This window comes from Passer montanus, unplaced genomic scaffold (genome assembly GCF_014805655.1).
Source record: "Passer montanus isolate IOZ18808 unplaced genomic scaffold, ASM1480565v1 scaffold154, whole genome shotgun sequence".
Taxonomy (NCBI): Eukaryota; Metazoa; Chordata; class Aves; order Passeriformes; family Passeridae; genus Passer; species Passer montanus.
Window position 1 is genome coordinate 1,152,569 of NW_024362494.1, and position 25,121 is coordinate 1,177,689.

Sequence of the window (25,121 nt, forward strand, 5' to 3'; positions counted from 1 at the left end):
CTTTAATTAGAACAAAACCTGTTGCACTCAACCAGCATTCAGTGCCAGCTTTGGAGAAAGCAGCATCTTCCCTGGCCCTGTACCAGCACAGCTTGGCATGGAGGGAGGAGAGGAACCTCAGGGAACCATGTGAAGCTCTCAGTGCCTCTTCCACACCTGGGAATCATGGCAAACTCCAGCTCCTACAACTTTCTTCGAGGCAGCAAGAGCGGGATGAAGGAGAGCCAACCATTTCAGTGTCTGTTGCACTCTGAGCTGCAGCAAGGGACTTGGCTGGGATTAACTGGAGTAACTGAGACTTCACAGGGATTTCTGTGCCTGTGCCTGACCTCACTTGGGAACTGCTCACCGCTTCTCCCACAAATCCAGTTATTTTTAAAATGGGAAAGAGCTCGGCTTCATTTGCAGTGAAATTACTTCTCTGCTTTTTGCCTCTTCAGTTTTGGACGTTCAAAACCTTGCCTGTGTTGGGGGCACCTGCAGAGCTGTGTCTAGCTCTGGGGCCCCAACATAAGGACATGGAGCTGCTGGAGAGGTTCCAGAAGATGCCACAAAGATACTTCCATGGCTGTAGCCCCTCTGCACTGGAGATGGGCTGGGAGTTCAGCCTGGAGAATGGGAGGTTCCAAGGAGACCTTAGAGCCCCCTCCAGTGCCCAAAGAAGCTCCAGGGGAGTTGGAAAGGGACTTTGGTCAAAGGTCTGGAGGTACAGGACAAGGGGGAATGGCTCCCACTGCCAGAGGGCAGGGTTAGATGGGATATTGGGAAGGAATTCTTCCCTGTGAGGGTGGGCAGGCCCTGGCACAGAGAAGCTGTGGCTGCCCCATCCCTGGAAGTGTCCAAGGCCAGGCTGGACAGGGCTTGGAGCAACCTGGGATGGTGGAAGGTGCCCCTGCCCATGGCAGGGGGTGGGACTATATGATTTTTAAGGTCTCTCCCAACTCAAACCAGTCTGTGATTCCATGAAAACAGGCTCTGCACTGCCTGGTGCAGGTTAGGTGGCAATGTCAAACCTCATCCCCTGCAGCACCTGCTCCCATCTCAAATGCTTTTGGCAGTGCCACTTTACAGTTTTAATTCTTTGGTCCTTGTGACATGTGCAAGGGCTTTCCCTCGTGCAGGGTGGCTGTGGGGGCTCTCCTGTCCCCTCACAGCTTCTCCCCAGCAGACCCAGGAGTTGGACCCCACTCCTGGCCCTGGGTTGCTAGTTCTCTTGAAATTTCATAATGGAAGAAGGGACAGCTTGTCTGTGGGTTTTGTAGCAAAGCCCCCAGCACCAGCTGGCTTGGGAGGGCTGCTGTTGTTCCAACACACTGACTGCTCCCCAGCAGAAAACCCCAAAATAATAATTTGACTACCAAAGTGTAATTTTCTAGCCCATCCCTGCTGAAAACCCTTTCTTATGATGGGAGCACCAGGCCAACAGCCTCCGGGAAACCGAGATGACTTCTTCCATCTGTTTAACATGTAAAGGGACACAGATGTCATTAACTCTAACCTGGCCTCTCATCAGGCAGCTCCATCCTCTGCAGATGCTCTCAGGAATGCAGGGAGAGAAGAGGAAGCTGATATGCAAATGTTGTGGCTGAGCAGGAAGCTCAGAAGGGAAAAAGCATCCTCCTCCCAGGCCTTGCATGCAGTCCCAGCCCTGCACTGGCACCTGGCACTGTCACAGGCTCCAGGATTACTGATCCCATTGGAATGGCCTGGAGCAAGAGCTGGAGCAGCCCTGTCTGGGCTTATGAGGGCTCAGGAGCAGTTTTTGTGGTGCCAAGCTGTTTGGCTGATATCACCCACTGTGCTTGGAAGGCGTGATCTGGCCTGCAGACCTCACACCACTGCTCTGCTGATGAACAAGAATGAACGAGCCCCTTGGTGCCAGGAGTACCAAGGCTGGGTAGATGAATTAGCAGCAGAGCAGCCTCGATTTTACCTTGGAAAAGGAGCAGCACATCCAAGATGGAAACAGCTACAAGACAGGTCCCCACCTCATTTGATCTCTGCAGCAAGTGCAGAACAGGGTTTCCTGAGCACTTTTCTTCCTGGCTTCAAGAGCTGAGGACCAGATCTGGGCTGCCCAGCTGGAAACCACATCTCCTGCTCACTCACCACCCACCCCATCCCCTAGGAACCAAAAGTGTCTCTGCAGGGAGTGAGACTCCCAGCTCCTGACTGGGGAAATGGCAGCATTTAGAGGCCGTAGCTCAGCACCAGAACACCTGCCTGCCTGCAGAGGCAAAGCCTGATCCAAAGCCCCTGTTCCCTGCCTGCCCCCAGGGGTTGCCTCCCACATCCTGCTCACTCCCAGCAGGCAGATGCTGATTCAAACCCGTGCCCTGTGGAGCTGTTTGCTTGGGATTTTCCTCTGCCTTGTGGAAGGCAGTAGTTCCCTGCTGTTTATAAAAGTTCTGTGTGTAAGGACCTGTTTAGCAAAACAACAGCTTTTTTTTTTTTTTTTTCTTTTTTCCCCCCTTTTTCCCTCTTTTCTTCAGAAGTGCACTTCCCCTCCTGTCGCTGCACATTCCAGTGCTGATGCAGGCACGTTGCACTGGGCTGGGTAAAGGTGCCCAGACCTTCACACCAAGGGCATCCTCCTCCTCCTCCCCCTCACTCCTGGGGCTGGGAAAGCACTGGGCAGACACAGGGAGGTGGAGATCCACGCTATGGCCATGATTACCTTTCTGTTTGGAGAAACTTTAATCCTGAGCCATTAATTAAAACAGATTTCATGCTGCACAGAAAGATTAACGTATTTTGCCTTGCCTTCATGGGCAGTATCAGAACTGCAGCTGCCTTTGTAGGGCAGGGCTCTGCTGCTCTAAGCCATTAATCCTGGAAATGAAGCTCCAAGGGTTTAATCACCTATCAGAGAGCCCCCTGGACTGCTGGAGGTATTTTTAGGATTTAGAGGTATTAGCTCAAAACTAAAAAAGCCCGATTTATTGATTAATCACAATTCAACTACTGCACATCACCTTCCTCCTTCTCTGCTGGCTCCACAGCTCCATGTTTAGCTGGGGGAGTTGTTTCTGTTGGCATAAGGGTGGAATTTGGGGCACCAGTCCTCAGCCTGCCATCTTCAGAGTGAGCTGAGAGTGGTGCTTGTTGGGAAAGGGTCCAGCTTCCCCTTATCTCAACCAATGCATTCACTTTGGGAAAGTTATTTGTGTGCCCTTTGCACCCCAGACAACTTTTATCCTTGGTTTTTTAGAGGTGGGGGATGAACTGGAGGCAGAGCCCAGCTCTGATGTTTGAGCAGAGTTGGGAGAGCATGGGGACCCTCAGTGCAGAGCCAGAGGGAAAAGCATCTGCCATGCCACCAACCTCCTGCACTCCTTTCTTGAGCCACAGCCCAAGAACATGGGAACCAAAAATCCTTTTGGGGACCAGGTGTCTGGAAAATCCCTCATCACTCCCATAAAACAAGGCATCTGGGGGTTCCCCCTGGTTTTACAAAGTGCCCAGCAGCTCCTGGCATGGGGGGTCCAGGGATGTGACCCCTGCCTCAGCTTCCCTCCCCTTCCCTGGGGTCTTCCCAAACTGCACAGACAGACCCTGAGGAGCACCAAGCTGAACAGGACAGCTCAGCACTGCTGAGGGGAGTCCCTGCACCCAGCACAACCCTCGTGGCACTAAGTTTCACTTCAGCAAGGGGTCCCTGGGTCAGGAATGCTTCCAACATCACTCCCCTGTTGGTCCCAGGGGCAGAAAGAAAAGAGCTCTCACGGCTTGCAGAACAGAGGGTCTGAGGCACTGATAGCTGTACGTATAGATCATATATTTGTGTGTGTAACTCTGCACAGAGAGCTGCATCCTTACACACCCGCACAGGTAAATACTTCTAGATAGTGACCTCTTCAGATTAAAGTCCAAGGCACTTTTTACAGTGAACAGGTTAAAGCCATAGTTTAAAACATGCCTGTTTCTGGGTACAGCTCGGGTTTATGGCAATGCTGTGGGGATGGGCTGTTGGCATACGGGCCAGCCCCCACTCCTGTCCTCCAGCTGAGAGACCGGCCCTGAAGGAGGAAGGTAAGCCCAGGACTGGATCCTGACCACAGAGACATGCAAGCAGCTCCCACTGGAAGGTGCAAGGGCAGTGCTGAGACCCCAGCGGGGGGAAGAACACTTTGGGCAGAAGAAGGAGCAGAGCTGGGTGCACAGAGCACCAGGGCCCCCAGCCAAGAGCACCCACTGGGCAGGTGGTTCTGGAGCCCTGCCTGGTGCCTCATGGGACTCTGAGGTGGCTCATCCCATAGGGAGATAATACCATGGAGAAGCTTTTTCTCTCTCTCCTGCAAAATTCTTTTCTCTACAACCTTGGACCCTTTGGATACCTTTTAGGAGGGAGCTTGGAGTTAGGTGGGAAGAAGCTCAGAGCAGTGCAGATCCTGGCAGCAGAATCTTCCCAAACTGCTGAGCAATCACCACCATCGCCCCCCACCAAACATACCTGGTGGCCAAGGCACAGGGCTCTGGGCTGCCTGGGAGATGCTGGGCAGCAGAAGCCCAAGGGAGAGTGGTGCAGAGGACCAGGAATCCCCTGGCAGCCCCAGACCTAGCTGGCAGCAGCAGAGGCTCAGCCCTGGCCTCGCAGAAGAACCAGCATCTTTCCTCCATCAGAGCTGGTTTCTGCAGGGAGATTTCAGGTCTGGGGTCCAGCAAGGTGCATCCAGACCTCGTGGCAGCTCATTGCTGCTGGGGTTCTGCTGGGTTGGACTGGCCTGGAAGGGTGACACCAGCACAGCTCTGACAGTGGTAACGGTGGCAGAGTGGCAGTGACAGCAGCTCTGATCAGGAAGGGCCAGTGCAGGGACTTTTAGACTTTCTCTGGACAAAAGCAGCAGGAATTGGTTCTGTAGGTGCTGCTCACTCCCAGACACGTCATGCTCTGTGAAGACTGGCCAGGACAAAGTGTGGCTGCCAAAGAGCAGTTTAAGACTTATGATCCAGTAGGGATCAGGTTCAGCAGCTCAGGAGTTGGAGGTAAGGAAGTGATGCTCTCTGAGGCTCCAGGAGTCCATAGAATCACAGAATCATGGAATCAGAGTAGTTTGGGTTGGAAGGGACTTAAAGCTCATCTCATTTCCCATGCCATGGACTGGGACACCTTCCACTAGACCAGGTTACTCCAAGCCCCATCTAACCTGGCCTTGAGCACTTCCAGAGATGGGGCAGACACAACTCTGGGCAGCTTGTTCCCAGCTGGAAGGCTGAGACAAAACACTCCCTGCAACCTCATCTCATTTCTCTTTCATGCTCAGGGGTTTGGCCTCCTATGCCATCATATCCTGAGGTTGAGCAGAAGCTGCAGCTCCCCAGGGCAGGGTGTGAAATGTGAACTGGACATGTCCCAGTCTCTTCTCCCAAGTAACCAGTGAAAGGACAGGAGAAAATGCCTGAAAGTTGTGCCAAAGGAGGTTTAGGTTGGATATTGGCAAAATTTCTTGTGTGGTCGGGCTCTGGTACAGGCTGCCCAGGGCAGTAGTGCTGTACCCATCCCTGGAGGAATTTAGAAGATGTGTGAAGATTTTTTAGAAGATTTGTAAAGATTTTTTAGAAGATTTTTTGTGTATGTGGCACTTGGGCACGTAGGTTAGCGGTGGGCTTGGTGGTGGTGCTGGGTTAACAGTTAGACTTGATGTTCTTAGAGGACCTTTCCAACCTCAATGATTCCATAATTCTCTGAAAATGTGCTCTGCAGCACTGCTTTCTCAAGAGCCTCCATCCTGGAGGAAAAGAGGAAGTTTGACCCTTGCAGAGCTTGTGCCTGGAGCAGAGTCCCTCCTTCTGCTGGAGAAGACAACCTGGGGGAAATGGCTTTCCAGAACCTGGGAAAAAGGGGGAGCCTGACCTTTCTGTAGGAACATGCAAAGCTCTGGTGCCATTGGGCTACACACAGATCCAGACCTGCTAGAGGTCAGCTTCCAAGTACTGGAAATGAGTACAAGGGGGATAAATGATAACAGCTCGGGTTCTGCACTTCTCCCTGTCCCCCATCCTCACTGGCAGTAGTAGCTGTACTCAGAAACAGACATTTTTGGCAGCAGCCTGCTGTTGCTGCCTGCTAACAACCGTGTTGGGTACAAAACCATAATTGAAAGTTACCATAACCATCATAATATAGCAATATATTTCATAGTTAAAATAAACTATTATGCTTTCCCCTATCAATAAAAAAGAAGCGAGCAGTACAGAGGCAAGATGCAAACCCAGGTCAAAGCTCCTTAAGTCTGGACAGAAACATCCATGAGTTTGCAGAGAGATTGTGGAATTTTTCTGGTATTTCTAGGATAGTTCCTTGCAGGCGGAGCAGGAAGGAGAGTCGTGGAGCAAAAAAAAGCCCCCAAGACTGTGCCAAAAATGGGACTGGCTGGGTCAGGTGGGTCCTGGAGGGGCAGTGGGGATTGGCCCCATTGGACTGTGGGATCAGAGGCTTCCCAGCTTGCAGGAGGTCGGCATCGCTGCGATTTTCCTCTTGTGCTGTTCCTCCACCTTGGTTGCTGATCTCGGCTCTTCTCTCTGTCCTGATGTCCCTTGGGTACCCAAAGTGATCATCTCAGGCGTGTGGACAGGACAGGCTGGGGAGCATTCACTGGAGCTGTGCCAGCCGAGGCTGCTGGTGACCAAGAGCTGCCATCAGGGAGCAGCTCTGCTGGGCTGCCCTGCCCTGGGGGCTCCTCACCATTCCTGCCCTCACTGTGGCCTCAGGTGGGCTCTGGGGTCCTGGCAGCAGGGCTGGAGGGGGTTGGTCGCAGTGCTGGCCACGGTGGAGTCCACTGGGAGCAGTGGGTGAGGGTTACTGGTACCAGTGCTGAAGAACTGGCAGGGGAGTGGGTGAAGGGGTGGGATATGGGGATTAGGGTGGGCATTCAGGGGTGTGGAATGGTGCAGGGGTGGGATAGGGGTCTGGGGGTGTGTGGGATGCAGGGTGCAGACCCTGGGCTGCCAGGTCCCAGGCAGAAGGGTTGTTGCACTGCAGGTTGTGCTGAGGTGAGGCCAGGGAGGAAGGTTTAGGGTGCACAGGGACCCAGCCTTGTCGAAATCCCACTGCAGCAGCAGCTGCTCTGCCCCAGAGCAAGGCTCTCTTGCTCCAGCTGCAATCCCAGCTCTCTCACTGTGGTCCTTACCACCTCCAGCCCTGGGGCCTGCAGCTGGCAGCACTTGTCTCACTTGGTTGGATTTCCCAGACTGATTTTGTGCTGGCAATATTGATCCTTAAGAATCAATACTTCCTCTGGCTCTCTGATGCCCCAGGACACGTCTTCACACCTCATCCCATGCACAGCACCATTCCATGGGCAGTTTGCTCCTATCTGAAGCCCAGAAAGCATTTTTCTCCACCAGCTGCCTGCAGGCCAGGGAAAAATGCTGAATTTCAGGCTGTTTCTCAGAATTTCTAACATATTCTCCATTGCTATGCTGAAAACCTCCTGAGAGAGATCAGCAAGGAGCTTCTGCTGGGCAAGGTGGACAGGGGGGCACCCACAGGCACACAGGGAGATCATGGGGGGCTTCCAAGGCAGCAGTGAATCCCCAGCCATCCGTGGGATATCAGTGGTAATTACAAGAGCTTGGAAGAGCAGCTCTTTCCCAGCAGCTGTGAATCTCCCACTGGCCAAGGACCAGCAGCAATGGGCACCTGGCCTGCCTGAAGGAAACAGGGATGATTGTACTTGTCCCCTGCTACCAACACCTCTGCAGCACAGGGATCTCATTTTGCAGTGCTCCTGCTGTTGCCTTACAGCCTTCTTCCTCCTCCTCCTCCTCCTCCTTGGGCCAGCGTCCGGGCAGTACTCCTCACTAACTACAGGTTATTTTCTGTGTAACTCCAGCTGCAGGGCACAAGGAGTGAAACCACCTCACACCACTGGCAGCAAGGGAATTCTTCAGCATTGGGGGTGTAGGGGTGGTGGTGCAGGAGGGTGCTGTGTCTCTACCCCTACGTGTGCACAAAATCCAGCATTATTTATGGAAGGGAAAAAGTTACAAAGGAGAGCGTTACAGGCTGAGTATACCTGGAGTAGCACAGTGACTGATTACAATTACTGACACTGCTGGGTGAGGTGTAATTAATATTGCAGAGTGATTACATAGTTACTTCATCTGTTTAAAAATGTATAAATACTCTCTGCTGAGTTTTCATGGAAAGCAGCAAACACCAACCCCAAAGTCAGAGCCTGGCATGGCTCCATGCAAGGATCCAGGAAAGCCAGAGCATGACACTGGGGAAGAAAAAGAGAGAAATGGTGAATGCAAAACAGAAAGTGGCTGGTTCCAGAAGCAGCCAGGTGATGCCACGGGTACCTCAGGAAGCTGAACACCAGCAAAAAAGTATAATGGAGTCTGAGGTGCTGCACTTTGGCAGGCATGGGCAGCAGTGCCTCTGCCAAGACGGTGCCAGAGAGTGCTGCTGCCCTCCACCAAACCCAGCAGAAGCGGCACGAAGGCCATGGGCTTTGTTTTAAACAGATGAAGCACCTGCCCCTGCTACCACATCACTTGCCAGTGAGCTCCTGCTTGATCCTGGTGGACTCGACATTGCCAACTGGGCTCAAGCATGGGTGTTCCCAGCACAAGTGGAGACAGTTGGAGCTGATGGGGTGTTCATCCAGCACTTCTGAGACTGCTGCAATGAGCCCACTGGCTTTGCGAGATGCTGGGAGGCTCCCAGCAGGCAGTGATGTGAGCACCTGGAGAGCCCCTCAGTGCCCGAGCTGGCCTGCCAGCCCCATCACTGGCCACCAACACACTGGCTGGGGGCAGCCCTGCGTGGCCCTGCACGCTGTAGGCACTGCTTTCCTGGCTCTGGCATGTGTCTCCAGGCAGAATATGACACTAAGGACCAGAAAGAAGAAGTGTCCATTGCTCTTCTCCGGGTAGAAAACACTCACAGCTCCAGGGAACTCCACAGGAAGGTTACAGTCAGACATTGTCACCCAGCTTTGGAGTGAGGGGGCTGTCCTGTGGGTCCTGGCAAGGAGATGGAATGGAGCATAGGCAGCGTCAGCCAGAGCCTGCATAACAAACCTCCCCAGACTGGCATCTGCCTGGCGAGGTTTGGCAATCGTGAGAGGGGCAGGGGGGCCAGGGGGGTGCCCCAGGGAGAAAAACTCTCCCTCCGGTGTCTCCGTTGCTTCAGTGCTTCTGACTTGGTGTTTTGTTTTGTTTTGTTTCGTTTTGTTTTCAAACGTGAAGACCTGAGATTGAGCGTGGGTTTTCCGTCTGCCACCGGACGCCACGGCCCAGGCTGGCCCAAGGCATCACCTTCTGTCCCCTTCCTTCACCACGTGTAGAGGCACCTGAACAGGGATGCAATTCCCCATACCAAGGCGTTGGCAAAGCTCCGAGCGGTGCTCGGCGCTGCTGGTCCCACTGGCTCCAGCTGAAGGGTCCTGCAGCGGTCCAAGGACCAGAGGAAAGTTCACAGAGACCTCATGATGTGTGTGGAAACGCTTCCCCTGTCCACGGCGGGGGCCGTGTTTTAGCAGCTGCTTGAGCTCGTGTAAGGGGTGGGGAAGGAGGTGGAGCTGACCCCGATGGGGCTCTCAGAGAGAGGTGTCTGGGGGGTGCCCACGGGCACGCCGACGCCCCGGGCCTCCAGCACGGCGGTGAGCAGGCGCTGCTGCTGCTGCCGCAGCATGTCGGCCATCAGCAGGGGCAGGGAGTTGAAGCTGGCGCTGAGCTGCTCCAGCTTGGATTCCAGGCCGCTGATCTGCTTTTCCAGGTCCTCGCTGCGGTCGTTTAGCTCTGTGATGAGGTCGTACATCACGTTCTGCATCTGGGGAGGGGACACAGGGGACAGTGGCGGGGTTAGTGCCATGGCTGGAGGGGTTGGTGCCGCTGCTGCCAGCAGAGCTCACCCCTTTACCCCTTTCTACCCCATCTCAGCCCGCCCCAGGTTCTCCAGGGGTTCTGTGACTGCAGTTTGGCTCATCCCTGGCCATCAAAGCGAGGAAACTCTGCTGGCCCTGTGCTGCTGAGCACTGGTACCCCTTGCAAAAAGGGTTCCAGGGAACCCCTAGCTCATGAACGTGTATCTCCTGCTTTGCAAGGGCAGCCATCCCACAGCAGCTATTCCTTGCTGACATTTACTGAGTCGGAGCATTTTGCGGTCAGCCAAGTCTGCTTTAGTTACTCTGAGTGAAGAGAAACACTCAGTCTGGCCAAGCCACAGGGTTCCTGTGGGACTTGCCTTTGAGAGGTCGACAAGGGTGTTGGCTTGGTCACTCAGCTTCCTCTGCTCCATCTTCACGCTCCGTAACCTGGAGAGAAGGAAAGAGCACATGGCTGTACTCCCTCCCCTCTTTCAAACTGCATCTGGAGACCTGCCTGCATCTTGGGCCATGGCAAACTGCCCCCACACCCCTGCCGGGGACAGGACCCTGCTTCATCTGGAGCTCAGCTGCCCCCAGCCCACTGCACAGCCTCTTACTGGTGGATGGCTTGTAGGAACTTCCTCTGGTGCTTTCTGACTTTAGCATGGTCGATCTTCTTCAGCAGCTTGGTGTGTTTGTAGATCAGCCACGTTTCCCGCAGGACGTTGGCTGCCGCGTTCTTGATCTGCAAGGGAAGAGTGGCTGCAGGTCACCAGCCATGTGAGATCTCAGAGACTCTGGCTCTGCCATGAGCCAAGGTTGCACTTGACCTGCCCCAGCTGGGGCAAAGCACTCAGCTCTGCACCCACACACTCTCCTGGACTGTTCCAGGGGGTGCTGGACACTTCAAGCAGGAGTAAGAGAGGGCAGAACTGTTGGCCACATCCCAGTCCTGCTCTGCACTCATGCTCCAGCACTTGACTCTTTGCCTACACACAAAGTTGTACCATAAGCCTCAAGAAAAAAAAAAAAAAATCCCAATTTTTTTCTTGATTCCTGCACCCCTCTGCCAATCTTGGCAGGTCCCAGAGCTGCAGGTCCCAGTTGTGCTGCTGGTGTTGGGACGTGACTTCTGCAGACTCTCTAGCTGAACTGCAGCTCGGCTGCTCACTCTAGCAGGAGCTGGCATGGAGCCTGCAGATCCCTCAGGGCTCACCAGCTGTTTTGCTCTCCCAGCCTGGTCACACCAAGGTCCTGACTATTCCTGGGGTGTCAGGGCTTTGTCTGGGGCTCAGCTCTCTGGGGTGAAGTGGGTGCCCTGGTTGCTTCCCACCACTGGTTGCCTTTCCAAGGGCTGCACTGATGCTCCTTTTGCCACCGTCCCCTCTGAAACATATTCTAGCATGCAGAGCCCGTTATGGGACATGCCACTGTTTGTTGGCTGATGCTTTGTCATGGTGAGGCTGCCAAGACCAGTGACCTCCATGCTCCTACATGCTACCAGGGATGTGACACCAGCCCCTGCTATGACAGCGACCCCATGCACACCCTGCTGCAGGCTCTGGGACCCTCCTCAGGGGAGCCTCACAGTGTGTTTTTTATCTGAATCACTAAAACCCAGTTGTCTTCCTGACAGGAAGAATGAGATAATGCTCTGGAAGAGGAGAGAGTATGCTCCTAAATCCCTGGAAGAGAGCTGCTGCTCTTTGTCTCAGTGTAACTCTTGTGCCTGTGCTATATCCACAGCTCTTGGACAACTTCCTCAGCAGTGCTACCTGCAGGACCCACACCCAAAGGTGCCAACACCTTCCTCTCCCGTTGTAGCTTCACTCAGAGATGCCGGCACCTTCTTCCACTGTGGTACCCACAGTACCAGAGGTGCTGACCCCTCCCTCCTGCCATGGTAGCCCAAATGCCCAGCTCCTGGCACACAGCAATGCCCCCACTCCTGCTGTCCCCCATGGCACCTTACCCGCTTCGTCAGCTGCGTGTCCATCATGAAGTTGTGGACATGCTTCTCAGCTTTGGTGAGCTCCAGCTTCCTGGCCACCACAGCCACCACCAGTGCTGTACATCCAGCGCCCTGTGCAGGGACATCAGTTGGGGAAACAGCTCCTCACTGCTTTGTAACACCAGCACTCCCACCCTCACCCTTGAAATCTGCTAATTAACTAAAGCTACGTGTCCTCCCCATTATCCCAACAAGATCTTACAGAGCCTGGGTGTCCTTGAGTGGCTGATAAGGGCTCTGTAACTAACAGGAGAGGCCAGGGCTATTAACAAGGTCAGCATTGGTCGCAGGGGAGCCTGTGCCAAGGGGCAGGCCAGAGATCTGCCCCTGCCAGAGCCCTCCACTCCCCAAGAGAGATCTGGGCCAGGAGAGCAGTGAGGAAGCACCAGGCAGCATGGGTGAGAGCAGAGAAGAAATCAGAACCCTTTAAATTGCCACAGATCCCAACTGCACTGGCTGGGAGCTCCCTTATCCCAGCAATCGGCCAGATGTGTGTGGCAGCCACCATCTCCATGCACATCTGTGCCGAGGTGTTCTTTCCAGAGCCTCCCTGCTGTGCTCCTGAGCTCTGCTCATGCCAGCTGGGTCACTTCCCCCCTGTGCTCTGGCAGAGTGCTGTCAGCCTGGCAAGCTCTCCTTAAAGAGTCATTAATTAACCTGGTACCCTGAATCCTTCAGCGTCCTCAAAGGTCCTGCTGCACACTCTCAGCTGCCACCACCTCTCTCCTCCTGGATGAGTGACTACCCCTGGTGCTGCCCAGCAAAGCCTCCAACCCCAGAGGGTGTGGGGGTCTCCATTCCATGGGTTGGGGGCTGTATTGGGGGTGGGGGGACACTTTGACAGACTTCAAAGTCACCACTGGCTGGGGAAGAGTTTTGGGAGCCTGCAGCACCAGAATCCCCTCAGCTGAGGCAGCAGCTCCTCCTCTGCTGGCAATTCCTGCATCACCCCCATCCACAGGGATTTCCTCCCTTGCTTGGCTCTCACCAACACCAGCCTTGCTGCATCTGGCCTCATCCAAGACAGATCAAAGCCTTGCAAAGGATGAACAGCTCTTGGTGGAGCCTCCCCAGCTGATGGTGCTCATGGGGGGTCTGCCCTAGCTGGGAGGAGGGATGGCTCCATGCCCAGGGCCTGGAGCTGAGGTGGGCAGAGCTGATGCCTAGGGTACATCTGTGGGGAGCTGGGACCATAGGCCCCCCAGCTTCTCCTTCAGCAGCCCTGGCTGGAAAGTCCCACAAGCCAGGAGATCTCATGGTGGGCTTCCAGGCTCTGGAAAATGGTGACCTTTTGGCCAGAAGGAAAGGAACCCATGGCAGATGAGCAATGGAAGCCAGATGGTGTGGACCAGCATGGCCAAGGGATGCTCGGGTGCCCTTCTGCTCCCTGGGGACATCACTGACCCTCCACCCTCACTGGATGTGGGTCCAAATCCACCCCAAATTCATCAACCAAGACAACTCTATCAGCTTCCAGGCTATGAGACCTCAGAGCTGAAGTCGTTAGGCCTTGTACATTGACAAAACCACTGAGAAACAGGCCCTGGTAAATTCCAGTGCCCCCCCTCCCCTACAATGGAGACAGGCAGAGCCCAGAGGATGGAAAGCAGCTTGGCATGACCCTTACCATGATGCCAGTGAGCAGGCACACTCCCTTCCCACAGTAGGTGTGTGGGACCATGTCCCCGTAGCCGATGGAGAGGAAGGTGATGGAGATGAGCCACATAGCACCCAGGAAGTTGCTGGTTACATCCTGCTGGTCGTGGTACCTGCCAAGGAGACAGGGACATCAGAAACGGGGGTACCTGGGCACAGCGGCTCCCCCAGCCCCGCCTGGATTAACAACCCAGGAGGATGTGCCATAGTAGCAGTGGTTGCACAATTTCTGGCACAGGAAAAGCCACATGGACAAAACGAGAGCAGAAACTCAGCGGAAAGGGCTTCTGCTTTCAGTCAGACCTGTCACCACGTCCCAGTCCTGTTGTGTGTCCCCGGTGTCATGCGGTGCTGCAGCGATATTTGGCTGGTGGCAGAAAGAGCTGTGGCTCTGCAAAGGCTCTGACCACAGCAGCTCACCCCTGGCACCCTCCCTGCATCCCTCTGCTGCTGCAGCCTGGGCTGTGGCACCCCAGAACTGCTGGGGATGGATCCTGTCGAGCCTCTGGCACAGGCTTGGCTTTCAGGAACAGGGGAACAGCTCAAGACACAGCACATGTGGAGTGGCTGCAGCTTTGGGAATGCTGCAGATTTTCCAGGTCCCTGCTGGGGATGTGAGGTCAGTGACCACTCTGGCTCTCCCAGACTGGCTGTGGCTCTTCCAGGGGCTCCAGCTGCCTCCAGCTCCCCAGGGCTGGGCAAGCACAGCCCAGCCACACAGGTACAATTCCCAGGGGTGTAGTGCTGACTCCTGGCAGCCCAGCAGGGCCTGGCCCAGCCTGCAGAGGGACTCAGCCCTAAGCTGGCAGGGGCAGGCAGTGCCTTTACCCCACTATGAACAGGATGGTTCTTCTCCTGCCTCCCTGGCAGGCTTCTCCCAGCCTCTTCACAGGATCTGGAGAGGGAAAACAGATGGAGCTTTTGGCAATCCCAGCTCCAAGATCATCACTCGCAGAGCAGTTGGGTTTTCTCCTCTTTTGAAATGTTTTTCCTTCAGCTAGAGACTCAAATGAGGTCCTGGTTCAGGAGAAAGCACCTTCAGCCATGGTGAGGCTCACTCTGGCCAGCCCATAACCACAGTGGTGCTCCCCAAAATTCCAGTGCCAGCAGTGGGGCACACACAATTATCCCATCCAGTGTCTTCTCCTGAGGAGAGCTGAGCCCACCTCACCCCACAGGGTGGAATGTCCTGAGGGAACAGCCCCAAGAGCACCGTGCTGGACTGGGGGGTTCCAGACCTACTGAACACAGGGATGTTTTCTCTTCCGAGCACCACTTTGAGCAAGAATTGACAAACCAGAGGGGCTGGCTGGTGTGGGCAGACAGAGGGACAGGCACTCAGGGACACCAGCACCCTTCCTGTCACCCCCTTGTCTGCCTGCTCCCGCTGGGGCCACAGCCACCCTCACTGCTGTGACAGCCGTGAGCATCATCCCCCTCCCGCCCTGCCCTCGGCCGAACCGACCCCGCCGCTGCTCGGGGCACGGAGGGCACACGGTGAGGGCACAGGGTGAGGGCACAGGTTGAGGGCACACGCTGCGGGCACACGGGCACACCTGCGGGCACACGCTGCTGGCACATGCTGCAGGCACAGGCTGTGGGCACAGGGTGAGGGCACACGGTGAGGGCAGACGGGCACAGGCTGTGGGCACAGGGTGAGGGCAGACGGGCACAGGGTGTGGGCACAGGGTGCGGGCTCAGGCTGAGGGCACACGCTGCGGGCACACGGGCACAGGGTGCGGGCACACCTGAGGGCACAGACTGCGGGCACAGGCTGAGGGCACACACTGCGGGCACACCTGTGGGCACACCTGTGGGCACACAGGCACAGGCTGAGGGCACACGCTGCGGGCACACCTGTGGGCACACCTGTGGGCACACGGGCACAGGGTGCGGGCACAGGGTGCGGGCACATCTGAGGGCACACGCCCCGGGCACACGCCGCGGGCACACCTGCGGCACAGGCTGCGGGCACAGGCTGCGGGCACACCTGCGGGCACACGGGCACAGGCTGCGGGCACACGGGCACACGCCGCGGGCACAGGGTGCGGGCACACGCCGGGCCGGAGCGGCAGCGCTGGCGGAGGCTCCGCGGGCGGCGGAGCCGTGGCCGGGGGAGCGGGGCGAGGTTGCTAAGCGACTCGCTGCCTGCGGAGCGGCGCGGCCCCGCGGAGCGCACGGGAGGATGCTGCTGCTGCTGCCCCCACAGACACCACGGAGCAGACGTGGCACCACAGCCCCAGAAGTCTTGGAGAGGCATCGCCGCCTCTAAACCGGCCGGGTCCAGCGGGTGCTGGGTGGGAATGGTCCTGCAAACGGCAATAAATTGTTTTGCAGTGCCACTGGGAGGTGTGGACAGGGGGACACGTCCTGGGTAGCCCTTGTGGGGGCTGTGTGACCCCCCCCAGGGTTGGTGCATCCACGAGGGATGTGGCATCCCTCGCACATGGAGCGTGTCCCAGGGGTTCTGCATTCCCCCAGCCCTGCATCCCCCAGGACTGACGCATCTCCAGCCCACCTGGGTTCTCTTCTGCCTCTCCGTACATCGAGGGAGGTGATGGCAACTGCAGTGCCTCGTCTGCATAATTTCTGGGTTTTTTTGTTCCTGATAGTTCTTCCTTGCATCTTCCAGCCTAAGCCCTGCCAGGTGTTGGATTACCCTGTGTGTGTCCTGGGTGCCTGTTCTCCTGCTCCCTGCTTAGGAGGCATAAGCCACAATTCCTCAAACACAATTAGGCAGTGCCTGAGCATCCAGCTCATAAGGACAGCATCATTAAGGGAGGCAGGAAGGCAAATGCAGCCAGTAAAAGCTCATAAAATTTCAGTGTGCCGTCCCACGCCACTGCCACAGCACTTAGAGCTGCCCTAGTGCCCCTTGGCAGCGTGACCAGAGCAACGGGACCCACCCTGAGGAAGGGAGGGTGGCCTCCTCTCACTTTGAAAGAAGCAATCTGGGTCTCCCAGGTAACCCTGGGGTGCCACTTGTTGTGATCCCTCACACCTCAGTCCCAAGGATGACACAAAGCTGCCACAGCAGAGCAGCTTGTGGAGGACCTGCCCTCCCTTCCTTGGGTGCTGCTGGCAGCCTGCGCCGTGGCCGTGGAGAAAACCCTCTGGCACAGCCCTGGGATGCCACCAGCACAGCCCCCCTGTTCCCTCACTAGACAAAGAGTGGTGGCAGGTCCCTGAGAGATGGAGGTGCAGTGATACCCACCAGGCTGGTCGCCACAGCAACCCCGGTGCTGAGCACGCTGCTGCTGGCACGGTGCCATCGAGCTGTGGGTATGTCACCACGGTGTTGTCATGGCAGTCAGCTGCAGCGATGCTGGAGCCTGAGCCAGGCCCATCAGCACCTCTGGGCCCTCCTCATTCACAGCCCCCAGCTCCCACCACTCTCCTTGTCCCCCACCATGCTCCTGGGGCTGCTGGCATCACACATTGCACCAGGACCCTGCCTGGCTTAGGCACTGAGCTGTGAGGACAGGGCTGGCCCTGCTCTGCTTCCTGCCTGTGCCATTTATCATCTGTGGCAGGGAACCACTGAGGCCCCAGAGCCCTGCAGCCCTCCTCTCCAGGCTGTTGGGACATCGCATCTCCATTGAGAATTCCAAACTGCCATCAATCCCAAACCACAAACTGATGAGCTTCCAGAGCCACTGCACATCATCATCCTGCATTCCTGAACTGCTGCACATCCTGAACCGCTGCACATCCTGAACCGTGGAACATTCCAAACCTCCACACATCCCAAAGTGCTGCTCGTCATGCGTGTCTCCTGAACTCCTGAGCATCCCAAACCTCCACACATCCCAAACTGCTGCTCGTCATGCGTGTCTCCTGAACTCCTGAGCATCCCAAACCCCCCTGCATCCCGAACCTCTGTGCATCCTCAACAGCCGAGCATCCCAAACCTCCAGGCATTCCCAAGCCTTGAGCATCCTGAGCTGCCACAAACCCCTAACCCCTGCTCACCCCAAACCCCTGCTCATCCCAAACCCCCCTCACCTCTCACACACGCGGACTGTCCACGCAGCGATGATCCAGAGGGAAATGCTGAACACCAGCAGCACCGTCCCAGGGCAGATGGTCATGAGGGTCTTCATGACGAAGCGGGTGTTGAAGTTGATCTTGTTGAGCGCCCCGATGCTGCGCGAGGAGGCGTCGGTGAAGAGCTTGCTGTGCAGCAGCATCACCCGAGCGATCAGGTAGAGGCGCAGGAACATGGGGATGGACAGGATGATGTCCACATCAGCCTCTGCCCGAGATGGTGTGTAGGAGAAAGCCAGGCGAGCTGTCCAGAAAAATTTGTACTCCCCGGGGATGGGGTGTATGGCACAGACCAGCATCTCCAGGCTGATGTAGAGGATGCGCTCGTACGTCATCGCTATCCGCCAGTCGTCAGCTCCATTGTCGATCACAAAGAGCTGCCAGGATGCAAAACCACGAGTTACCAGCAGCCCCACGGCCTGCCCGCTGGCATCCCTCACCCTCCCTCTATGGCACCGGGGGTCAGGGCTAAGAGGAGCTGGGTGTGGCTCAGGGATGGACGCAGGAGGAAAACATGGCAGTGAGTCACCACCAAGCTCTCTGCTGCCCTGCCAGGGATGGCCTCGTTGCAGGGGACGCCAAGAGCTTCAAGGTGCCTGGCCTTGAGCACACACCCAGGTACAGCGTGGGGACAGCTCACTCAAAATCTGGCTGGCAGGAACCCGCCTCCAGGAATGTCCCCCTCATCCAGGCCACAGAAATGGGGAGGCTGTGGTGCCACGGAGCACCAGCATGAGTCACCCCAGTGCCCCTGCTCCTGGTGTGGCACTGATTTCACTGACAGTCATCACACCCCGAGTGCCAGGGCAATATCTGGGCAGTGAACACCACAGTCAGAGCATCCAGCTGCTGGCGGAGATGGGATTCAGTTGTCATGGCAACTGACGGTTCATCCTGGGTACAGCAGCTCCTCTCCCATCATCGGTGATGGAGTTGGGGTCTCTGCAGGAGCTGGGGAGATGGCAGCTCAGTTGGCCTCTCTGGGACGCCACCAGAGCCCTGGGAGTCACCCACCAGGTGACTCGGCAGGGGCAGCCCCGAGGCTCCTCCCTGGTGTGACAGGGACACCAGAATCACCCCAGCAGGAGGGACACGCTCAGGGCCTCTCTGCAAGCAGCGCTTGGCAAAGGAAGCACCAGGAAGGGATCCAAGGGGGATGTGGCTGCTGTGCCCTCAATCCTGCAGGCACAAAGCGATGCTGGCTGGCTCACAGAGCCCGGGCAGCGGGTGAGAGGTGGGTGGGGAGCACGGCCCCAGCTGGCCCTGAGCCCGGGAACAGCCCTCCTGCCCTGCCAGAGGCCCAGTACACCTGTGCCAGGCGCCTCGCTGGCACGGCGTGGCATTGGGGCTGTCCCTGGGGATGGCAGGAGCCACCGGGGCTGACTCACGGAGTGGCTGTCCCAGCCACCTCCCTTTCTGTAGGGAAAACTCTGCTCCTTTTAGCTGCTTTGTTTGAGAAATTGTTTACAAAAATGCTCCAAGCTGTCAAGGGAGATCCTCAGGCATTTAGCAAGCTGACAGCCTATTCCTTCCTGGAAAAGGGTGTTAAAATAAACAAATTAGCAAGCGGAAAAAGGCAGGAGCCTTTTGACTGTATGATGGGGAGTTGCCATAGGCCAGGGAAGGGAAGGAGCAAGATTTGGGCAGGATTCCCCTGAGCCAGCCCCTCTCTGTTCTGTACCTGTAAAGCATCAAAGTGGGTTTCCATGGAAACCTAGTGTGGTTCAGTGGTACCCAAGGGGGCATTTCCCAGCACATCCAGCACCGCTGGCTCCAGCAGGGGAAGGAACAGGAGCATTGACCACCACATCTCCAGGCAAACAAAGCCCAAGGAGAGCCACCAAGACACCTCATGAGGATTAAAGTCTCACCAACAGCCTGAACAGCTCCAGGCACTCCAAGCACAGGGATGAGGGATCTCTGCCCCTCCAGAGCACCTTGGCAGGAGCTGGCAGCACTGCCAGCACTGCTCTCCTTCATGTGCTGTGATGATAATGGGCTGCTGGCAGAGGATGGCACGTTCTGCTCCAGGGACATCATTGGGGTGCTGAGCGATGCCTCAGCCCCAGAGAAACTGAGGCACAGGAAAACCTTCAAAGGACTAATTAACACAATTAGCAGGATGATGGAATCACAGACTGGCTTGGATTGAACAGGACCTTAAAGCTCATCTCATTCCACCCATTTTCATGGGCAGGGACACTTTCCACTATCCCAGGTTGCTCCAAACTCCATTCAGCCTGGCCTTGAACACTTCCAGTGATGAGGCAGCCACAGCTTTTCTGGGCAGGAGGAAGAGGGAATCCCGAGGGAAGAGGCTGAAGTAATTTTTTCCCAGAGGCTGGGAGGTCTCACAAGTGCCATGGCCAGCTGAGCACAGTCTCCCACCTTGGCCAAGAGGTACAAGGAGTTGAGGATTTACAGCTCTGGCAGCCCCACTCAATTTGTGTTGGATTATCAGCACTTTCTTTATAACACACAGAGCAACCGAGCAGCCAGCACAACTTTGTTTGGAGCAGATCAAGTCAAACTCATCTGATTCCCTGTCCTGACAGCGTAACTGGCCTGCAGAGCAGCTGGGACCACGGCGAGGCTCAGTCCCCCCGTGCAGAGGGACAGCAGTGCCACTTTGGCTCTGGTCAAGGCAGGAGAGGTGGCATGACCAGTGTGCTGCCTGGGTGGATGCTGTGTTTGCACGACCCACTGCCAGGAACAACAAGCAGAGGAAGCACTGAGCGCCGAGGGCACGGCTCACCCGGCTGACCCCAACCACCGTCATCCCGACGGGGTAAATATTATTCCAGCAAGAAGCAGAGCTCTCAAATATTTGCACTGAGAATCTCACCCCCAGGCTCGGTCCCCACGGGGGCAGGCTGAGCTGCAGGGAGGGGGATGCTGCTGCCAGCCCCTACGTGGCAAAGCCCCTCTATCCCCAGCCCCAGGGGGGACAAGGTGGGATTTTGGTGCACTCAGGGCCATCCCCTCCCAGGATGCTCCTTCTCCTGGCTGGTGATTCATTCCTCCCAGGCCCTGCACAGGCTGGCATTGTGCCGAAGCACAGGGAAGCACAGCCTTCCTGGAACAAACTGGGAGTCCTTTAACTTCCCAGGGAGGAAGAGTGTGTGCAGCCCTGATTAGGGAAGGATTTCGTGGCTTTCTTTGGCACTTTGGCTGGCTTGAGCCCTTCCTGGCTCTAGTCTCCCCAAGCCACCAGCATATCTGCCAGGCACCTGGGGCTCAGAGAGACCAAGAACTGCCCCCCAAGAACCCTCCCTGCACCTCAAGACCCCGACAAAGAGGAAGGAGGCTTTGGGATGGAGCAGGATGTGAGCCCAGCTGCCGTGTCCCACTCGGGTGGTTGGCAAAGCCCACAGCCCACCCCAGCAGCCCCTGCCTTGGCACTGGTGATGCCAGGACCTACCTGCACCTCCCGGGTGTGGTAGGCGATGATGAGGCCCAGCAGGATGACGGTGGAGAGGCTTATAAGGCATTTCAGGGCCAGGGAGAACATGGAGTCCTGCAGGGTGAAAGCAGGGGAGGCGTTAAGGGGCACTAAGGCAGCTGTGGGAGTCTGCTGGCACCGGGCTCCACACCCCAAAGGAAATGCTGCCCCCCACACCTGCTATCCCCATCCTCAGTGGCACTTTTGCTGCTTCAGCTCCCCCCTAAGCAGCTTGGCACAGTAGTAAGGGCACCATCAGAACCATCAGCACCACTGGCACCACCAGCAAAAACAATTAAAAACTCTTTTTTAGTTCTATTCTGCTGAGAGCAGTTCCCAACCTCCCCTCTGAGATGTTCAACGCCAGCGCCCCATCCCCATCTAGCCTGAGCCCAGTGTGATGGTACCCACACAGAAGATCTAACCAGACCCTCCAGCTAATTACTCTTATGTAAATTAAACCAGCCCCTGATTGCCCGGTGGCTGAACTGGCGGGTCCCTGCTGTGACAAGCAGGATTCACTGTTCCCTTTGCACGCTGGTGAACTCGTGTGCGTGCCCCACTGATGCCTGGCCACTGGCAGCCCCTCACCAAGGTGTAATTCCCAAACCAACCCCCCTCACCACCCATCCCACACCCCCGTGCCACCCCCAGGCCTGGCACACTCGTGGCCTGGAAGGCCCAGCACACTCCTGGCGTGCCATCCTCGGCTCCCCAGCGTGCCGGGCTGGCTTTGGCCTGGCCTGGCTCCCCCTCGCCGTGCTCCTCATCCCCACAGGGTGTTTGCAGGCAGAGAAGGGACTATTTGCTGTGGAGGCGGCACCGCATTGTTAACGACTTGGCTCTGGCTGTGCAATTGTGTGGATATAATGGCTGGTGCTAAGAAAAGTGCTGTGACTAAACACTACTATTAACAGGCAAGCTCGGGGGCAGCGTTGTGCCAAGGTGGCTCTGGCCAGACCCTTCTCAGGGGCACCAACCCTGCATGTGGCACCCGCTGCTCCACCTGGCAAGTGTCACACGGCGTGTGCCATGGAGAGACCTGCCAGGCAGAGCCATTCCTGGGCCCCACGCTCACAGCAAACAACGCGGGGTCTGGGCTGAAGTGGGGAAGGACCTTGGCACCCTGGCACACGTCCTGCTCTGCCATGTGGATGGCAGGATGCTTTGCCCTGGTGGTGGGAAGCAGCAGGAGAGGCCCTGTGCTGCCCACAGCCAGCTGACAGGCAAAGCCTGGCCAGGGTGTCCTGGCTGCCCAGCTCAGCCCTGGCACACTCCGCCTGGGGGCACACGGTGGCATGGCTGGGCCACGGGGCAGTGGAGCTGCGCTGACATCCCCATCTCCCCACCCCGTCACGGCCCTGCCCGTGAATTCTGGGGCTGCTGCGGGGGGATTTACCCACAGCTGCTGCAAATCTGGCCAAAATCCTCCGGAGGCCGCAGCCAGGGGCTGCCCCGCAGCCTGTGGCTGCCACCACAACAGTTTGTGTGGCCGGGGCAGGGGCGCAGCAGCGTGCCACAGCTGCTGCATGGCAGCGGCGCTGACTCACGGGGTCTCCCCCAGCTGACACAGCAGCTCGGCGTGCTGGGGCCAGCCAGCACGGCAGCGTTCAGCTGGCAGCTTGGCAAGGGTGGGCGCTCCCCCGGCGCCAGGCGTGCGGGCACACGGAGCTCAACAGGTACCAGCTGCAGGTGGGGGGTGGTGGTTTGGCTTTGCTGCTGCCAGAGGGGAGTGGGAACGGCCAGAAAAAGGCTCCGGCATTGAAGCATCTTTCTTTCTCGGCGAGGATGCCAGCTTGGCAGGCATGCCCCTGCTTCAGACAGAGCAGGGGAAGTGCTGCCCGCAGCCCCCTCCGTGACCTGGCAGCCATGGGGGCTCAGGAGCCCCCCAGCCGGGCACCTCGGGGGGCAGGCAGCAGGGTCCCCCCCAAACCATGGGACCCCCTCCTCCACCTGCCGTGCTCCCGCTGCCCCCCGTGCCGGATGAAGGCAGGAAACGGGGAGCAGCCCCTTCCCCTGCACGGGGACCCCCGCTGGCTGCACCCCGGCCCCCCCAGCGCTGACGCCCATGGGTGCTGGTGGGGGTGCCGATGCCTTCCCCTCTCTGGATAAGTATAAATAACATGACAGATGTCTATACAAAGAGTTATTCATATCGCTGCCAACCAGCGCAGCCCGGGAGCAGGAGCTGGAAGGGACGTGGGGGGGAGAATTATAAATAAAAGACACTGTCCTGCAAAAAAAAAAAAAAAAAAAAAAAAAAAAAAAAAAGGCAGGAAGGGGTGTGGAGGAGGAGGAGGAGGAGGAGGGAGGGGGGTGCTTCGCTGCACGGCCGGGGGCACAGTGCTTTTGAAGAGCGCACTGCCATGCCAGCAACAGGCACCACAGAGCTCCGTGGGTCGGTGCCCGCTGCTGCAAGCGCAGGGGGCAGGACTGGACGGGGCAGCCACCAGCACAGAGCCCCTGCACCTCCAGCCGGGCGCTCACCCTGCCCAGCACCTGTGGCTGCGGCATCCACTGAAGCCCTGGGAGCATCCTGTCAGCCAGCAGCCAGCCTGCCTCACCCTGCTCCGCTCCGGAGGAGCTCCATGTTTATCCCGCGGGGTAGATGGGGCAAAGAGCTCCGTGCTGGCCCCAGCAGCAGCCCCGCACACACCCCCCGGCCCCGCTGGTACCTTGGAGTAGAGCCCCCAGGAGAGCTCGGTCTCAATGACCATGACGACGATGCCGAACATGCCGAAGATGAGCGCGTAGTCGCTGAGGCGCTTCCTCTTCTCGAAGAGCGCCCGGCGGTGCCCGAGCCGGTAGCCGATGTTCTGTGCCTTGCGCTTGGGCCCCTTGGCAAAGGTGGTGGGGGCCGGCCGGGCGGCCGGCCGGGCGGGACGGTGGGCGGTGGGCGCGTGGTTGTCCTCGCGTGAGACCACGATTTCGGGGGGCTCGCCGGCACCGAAGAGCTGCAGGGGCTGCGCCTCCGGCTCGGCCTCGATGAGGTTCCGCCGGGATGCGCTGAGCCGGCTGAGGGGCTTCATCACGCCGCCGCTGTACTTGCAGGAGCTCATGGCGATCTCGGTGAAGGGGTTGCTGTCCCGCCGGTGAACCAGAGGGCTGGGCTGCCGGTGCTTGCTGCTCGCCACGCCAGAGCCCGCTGGGTGGTCGCCGAGGTTGAGCTGGCTGCCGTGGCGGGAGGAAGGGTGGAGGGCGGCGGGGGCGGCGGGAGGAGGAGGAGGGGCCCGTAGCGACCCGGGCGAGGAGTGCAACAGGCTGTGCTGGAGCGGCGGCAGCGCGGAGGGCGGCGGCGGTGACCGTTCATCCCCCGGTAACGGGCAGGGACACCGACCATCCTCCTCCAAGTCCCCCACGCCCGAATCGTGGAGATGCCCCGATGTCTCCATGCCGGCGGTACCGGCGCCGCTTTACAGGGCACCGGCTCCGCTCTGCTCGCCACCGGCCCCGTTCGCTGGATCATGAATGGGCTCCGTGCTCTCGCCGCTATCGCCGCCGCCACCGCCCCCGCCGCTGCCGCTGGCCCGGCCCCGCAGCGCCATTGGCCACGCCGGGGCTCCCCGCAGGCTGACATCATCCCCGCCCGCTCCCCGCTCGGATCTCCCCCCCCAGCACACCCCCGGCTCCTGCATCTCTGCGGGGTCGTTCGGGACTTGTAGTGCACCGGGGCTGCACCGGGCGCCGCTGCCCGCAGCACGGGCTGGACGAGCCCCGAACGACCCCTCGTGTTTAAGGCACCGGGGTGCCCCCAAGGGCATCCCCCCTCCTTTGATGTGATCGCCTTTAATCCGTTTAGAGGCCGGGGATTACGAGCAGCAGCCGGAGCAGGTGTTCCCCTCCCGGGGTGGGTCACCCCACGGACGGGGGGCACGGGGTGTGGGTCTCACGGTGTCCCCAAGGTCGGGGTCAGGGTAATGGTAGAGCCAGAGTATGGGATATATACATACAGAGGCATTTAGGGCCCTAATCCCCCCTCAGAACCCCCTGCACACCCACCCCCACCCTGTCGTGCCCAGCTGTTGCAGGAGAGGAGCAGATGTGAGTGCATGAGTTTGGGAAGCAGATAATCTGGAGAGAATTGGCTGCTAGAAACCTTATTAAAAGACACCATGAAACACCCAGCTGGTGAACCCCTGCTTGGAGA

At 57.8% G+C, this 25,121-nt stretch overlaps 1 protein-coding gene across 2 annotated transcripts; it reads right to left on the reverse strand.

Moving 5' to 3' along the window:
* Positions 1 to 3,804: 3,804 nt before the first annotated feature.
* KCNN3 (potassium calcium-activated channel subfamily N member 3) lies at positions 3,805 to 24,552 on the reverse strand. 2 transcript variants are annotated; one of them, XM_039702288.1, is made up of 8 exons: positions 23,650 to 24,552; positions 20,960 to 21,049; positions 17,491 to 17,909; positions 13,457 to 13,598; positions 11,791 to 11,901; positions 10,436 to 10,563; positions 10,196 to 10,265; positions 3,805 to 9,781 (listed from the first exon to the last, which is right to left on the reverse strand). In XM_039702288.1, exons 1-8 carry the CDS (start codon positions 24,364 to 24,366, stop codon positions 9,485 to 9,487), a joined length of 1,974 nt encoding a protein of 657 aa, XP_039558222.1. In that variant the 5' UTR covers positions 24,367 to 24,552; the 3' UTR covers positions 3,805 to 9,484. The 2 variants fall into 2 exon arrangements, with proteins under 2 accessions (XP_039558222.1, XP_039558221.1); XM_039702287.1 differs by having other exon boundaries at positions 20,954 to 21,049.
* Positions 24,553 to 25,121: the final 569 nt, after the last annotated feature.

What these genes read in the sequence shown, in the direction of transcription:
- KCNN3 (XM_039702287.1), bottom strand. Translation starts at nt 24,366, where the DNA reads ATGGAGACATCGGGGCATCTCCACGATTCGGGCGTGGGGGACTTGGAG. An exon ending in GCCTGCTCACTGGCATCATG is followed by an intron (nt 11,902 to 13,456) that starts GTAAGGGTCATG and finishes GTCCCTGCACAG; the next exon opens with GGCGCTGGATGTACAGCACT. An exon ending in TTCCTACAAGCCATCCACCA is followed by an intron (nt 10,266 to 10,435) that starts GTAAGAGGCTGT and finishes CCTTCTCTCCAG; the next exon opens with GTTACGGAGCGTGAAGATGG.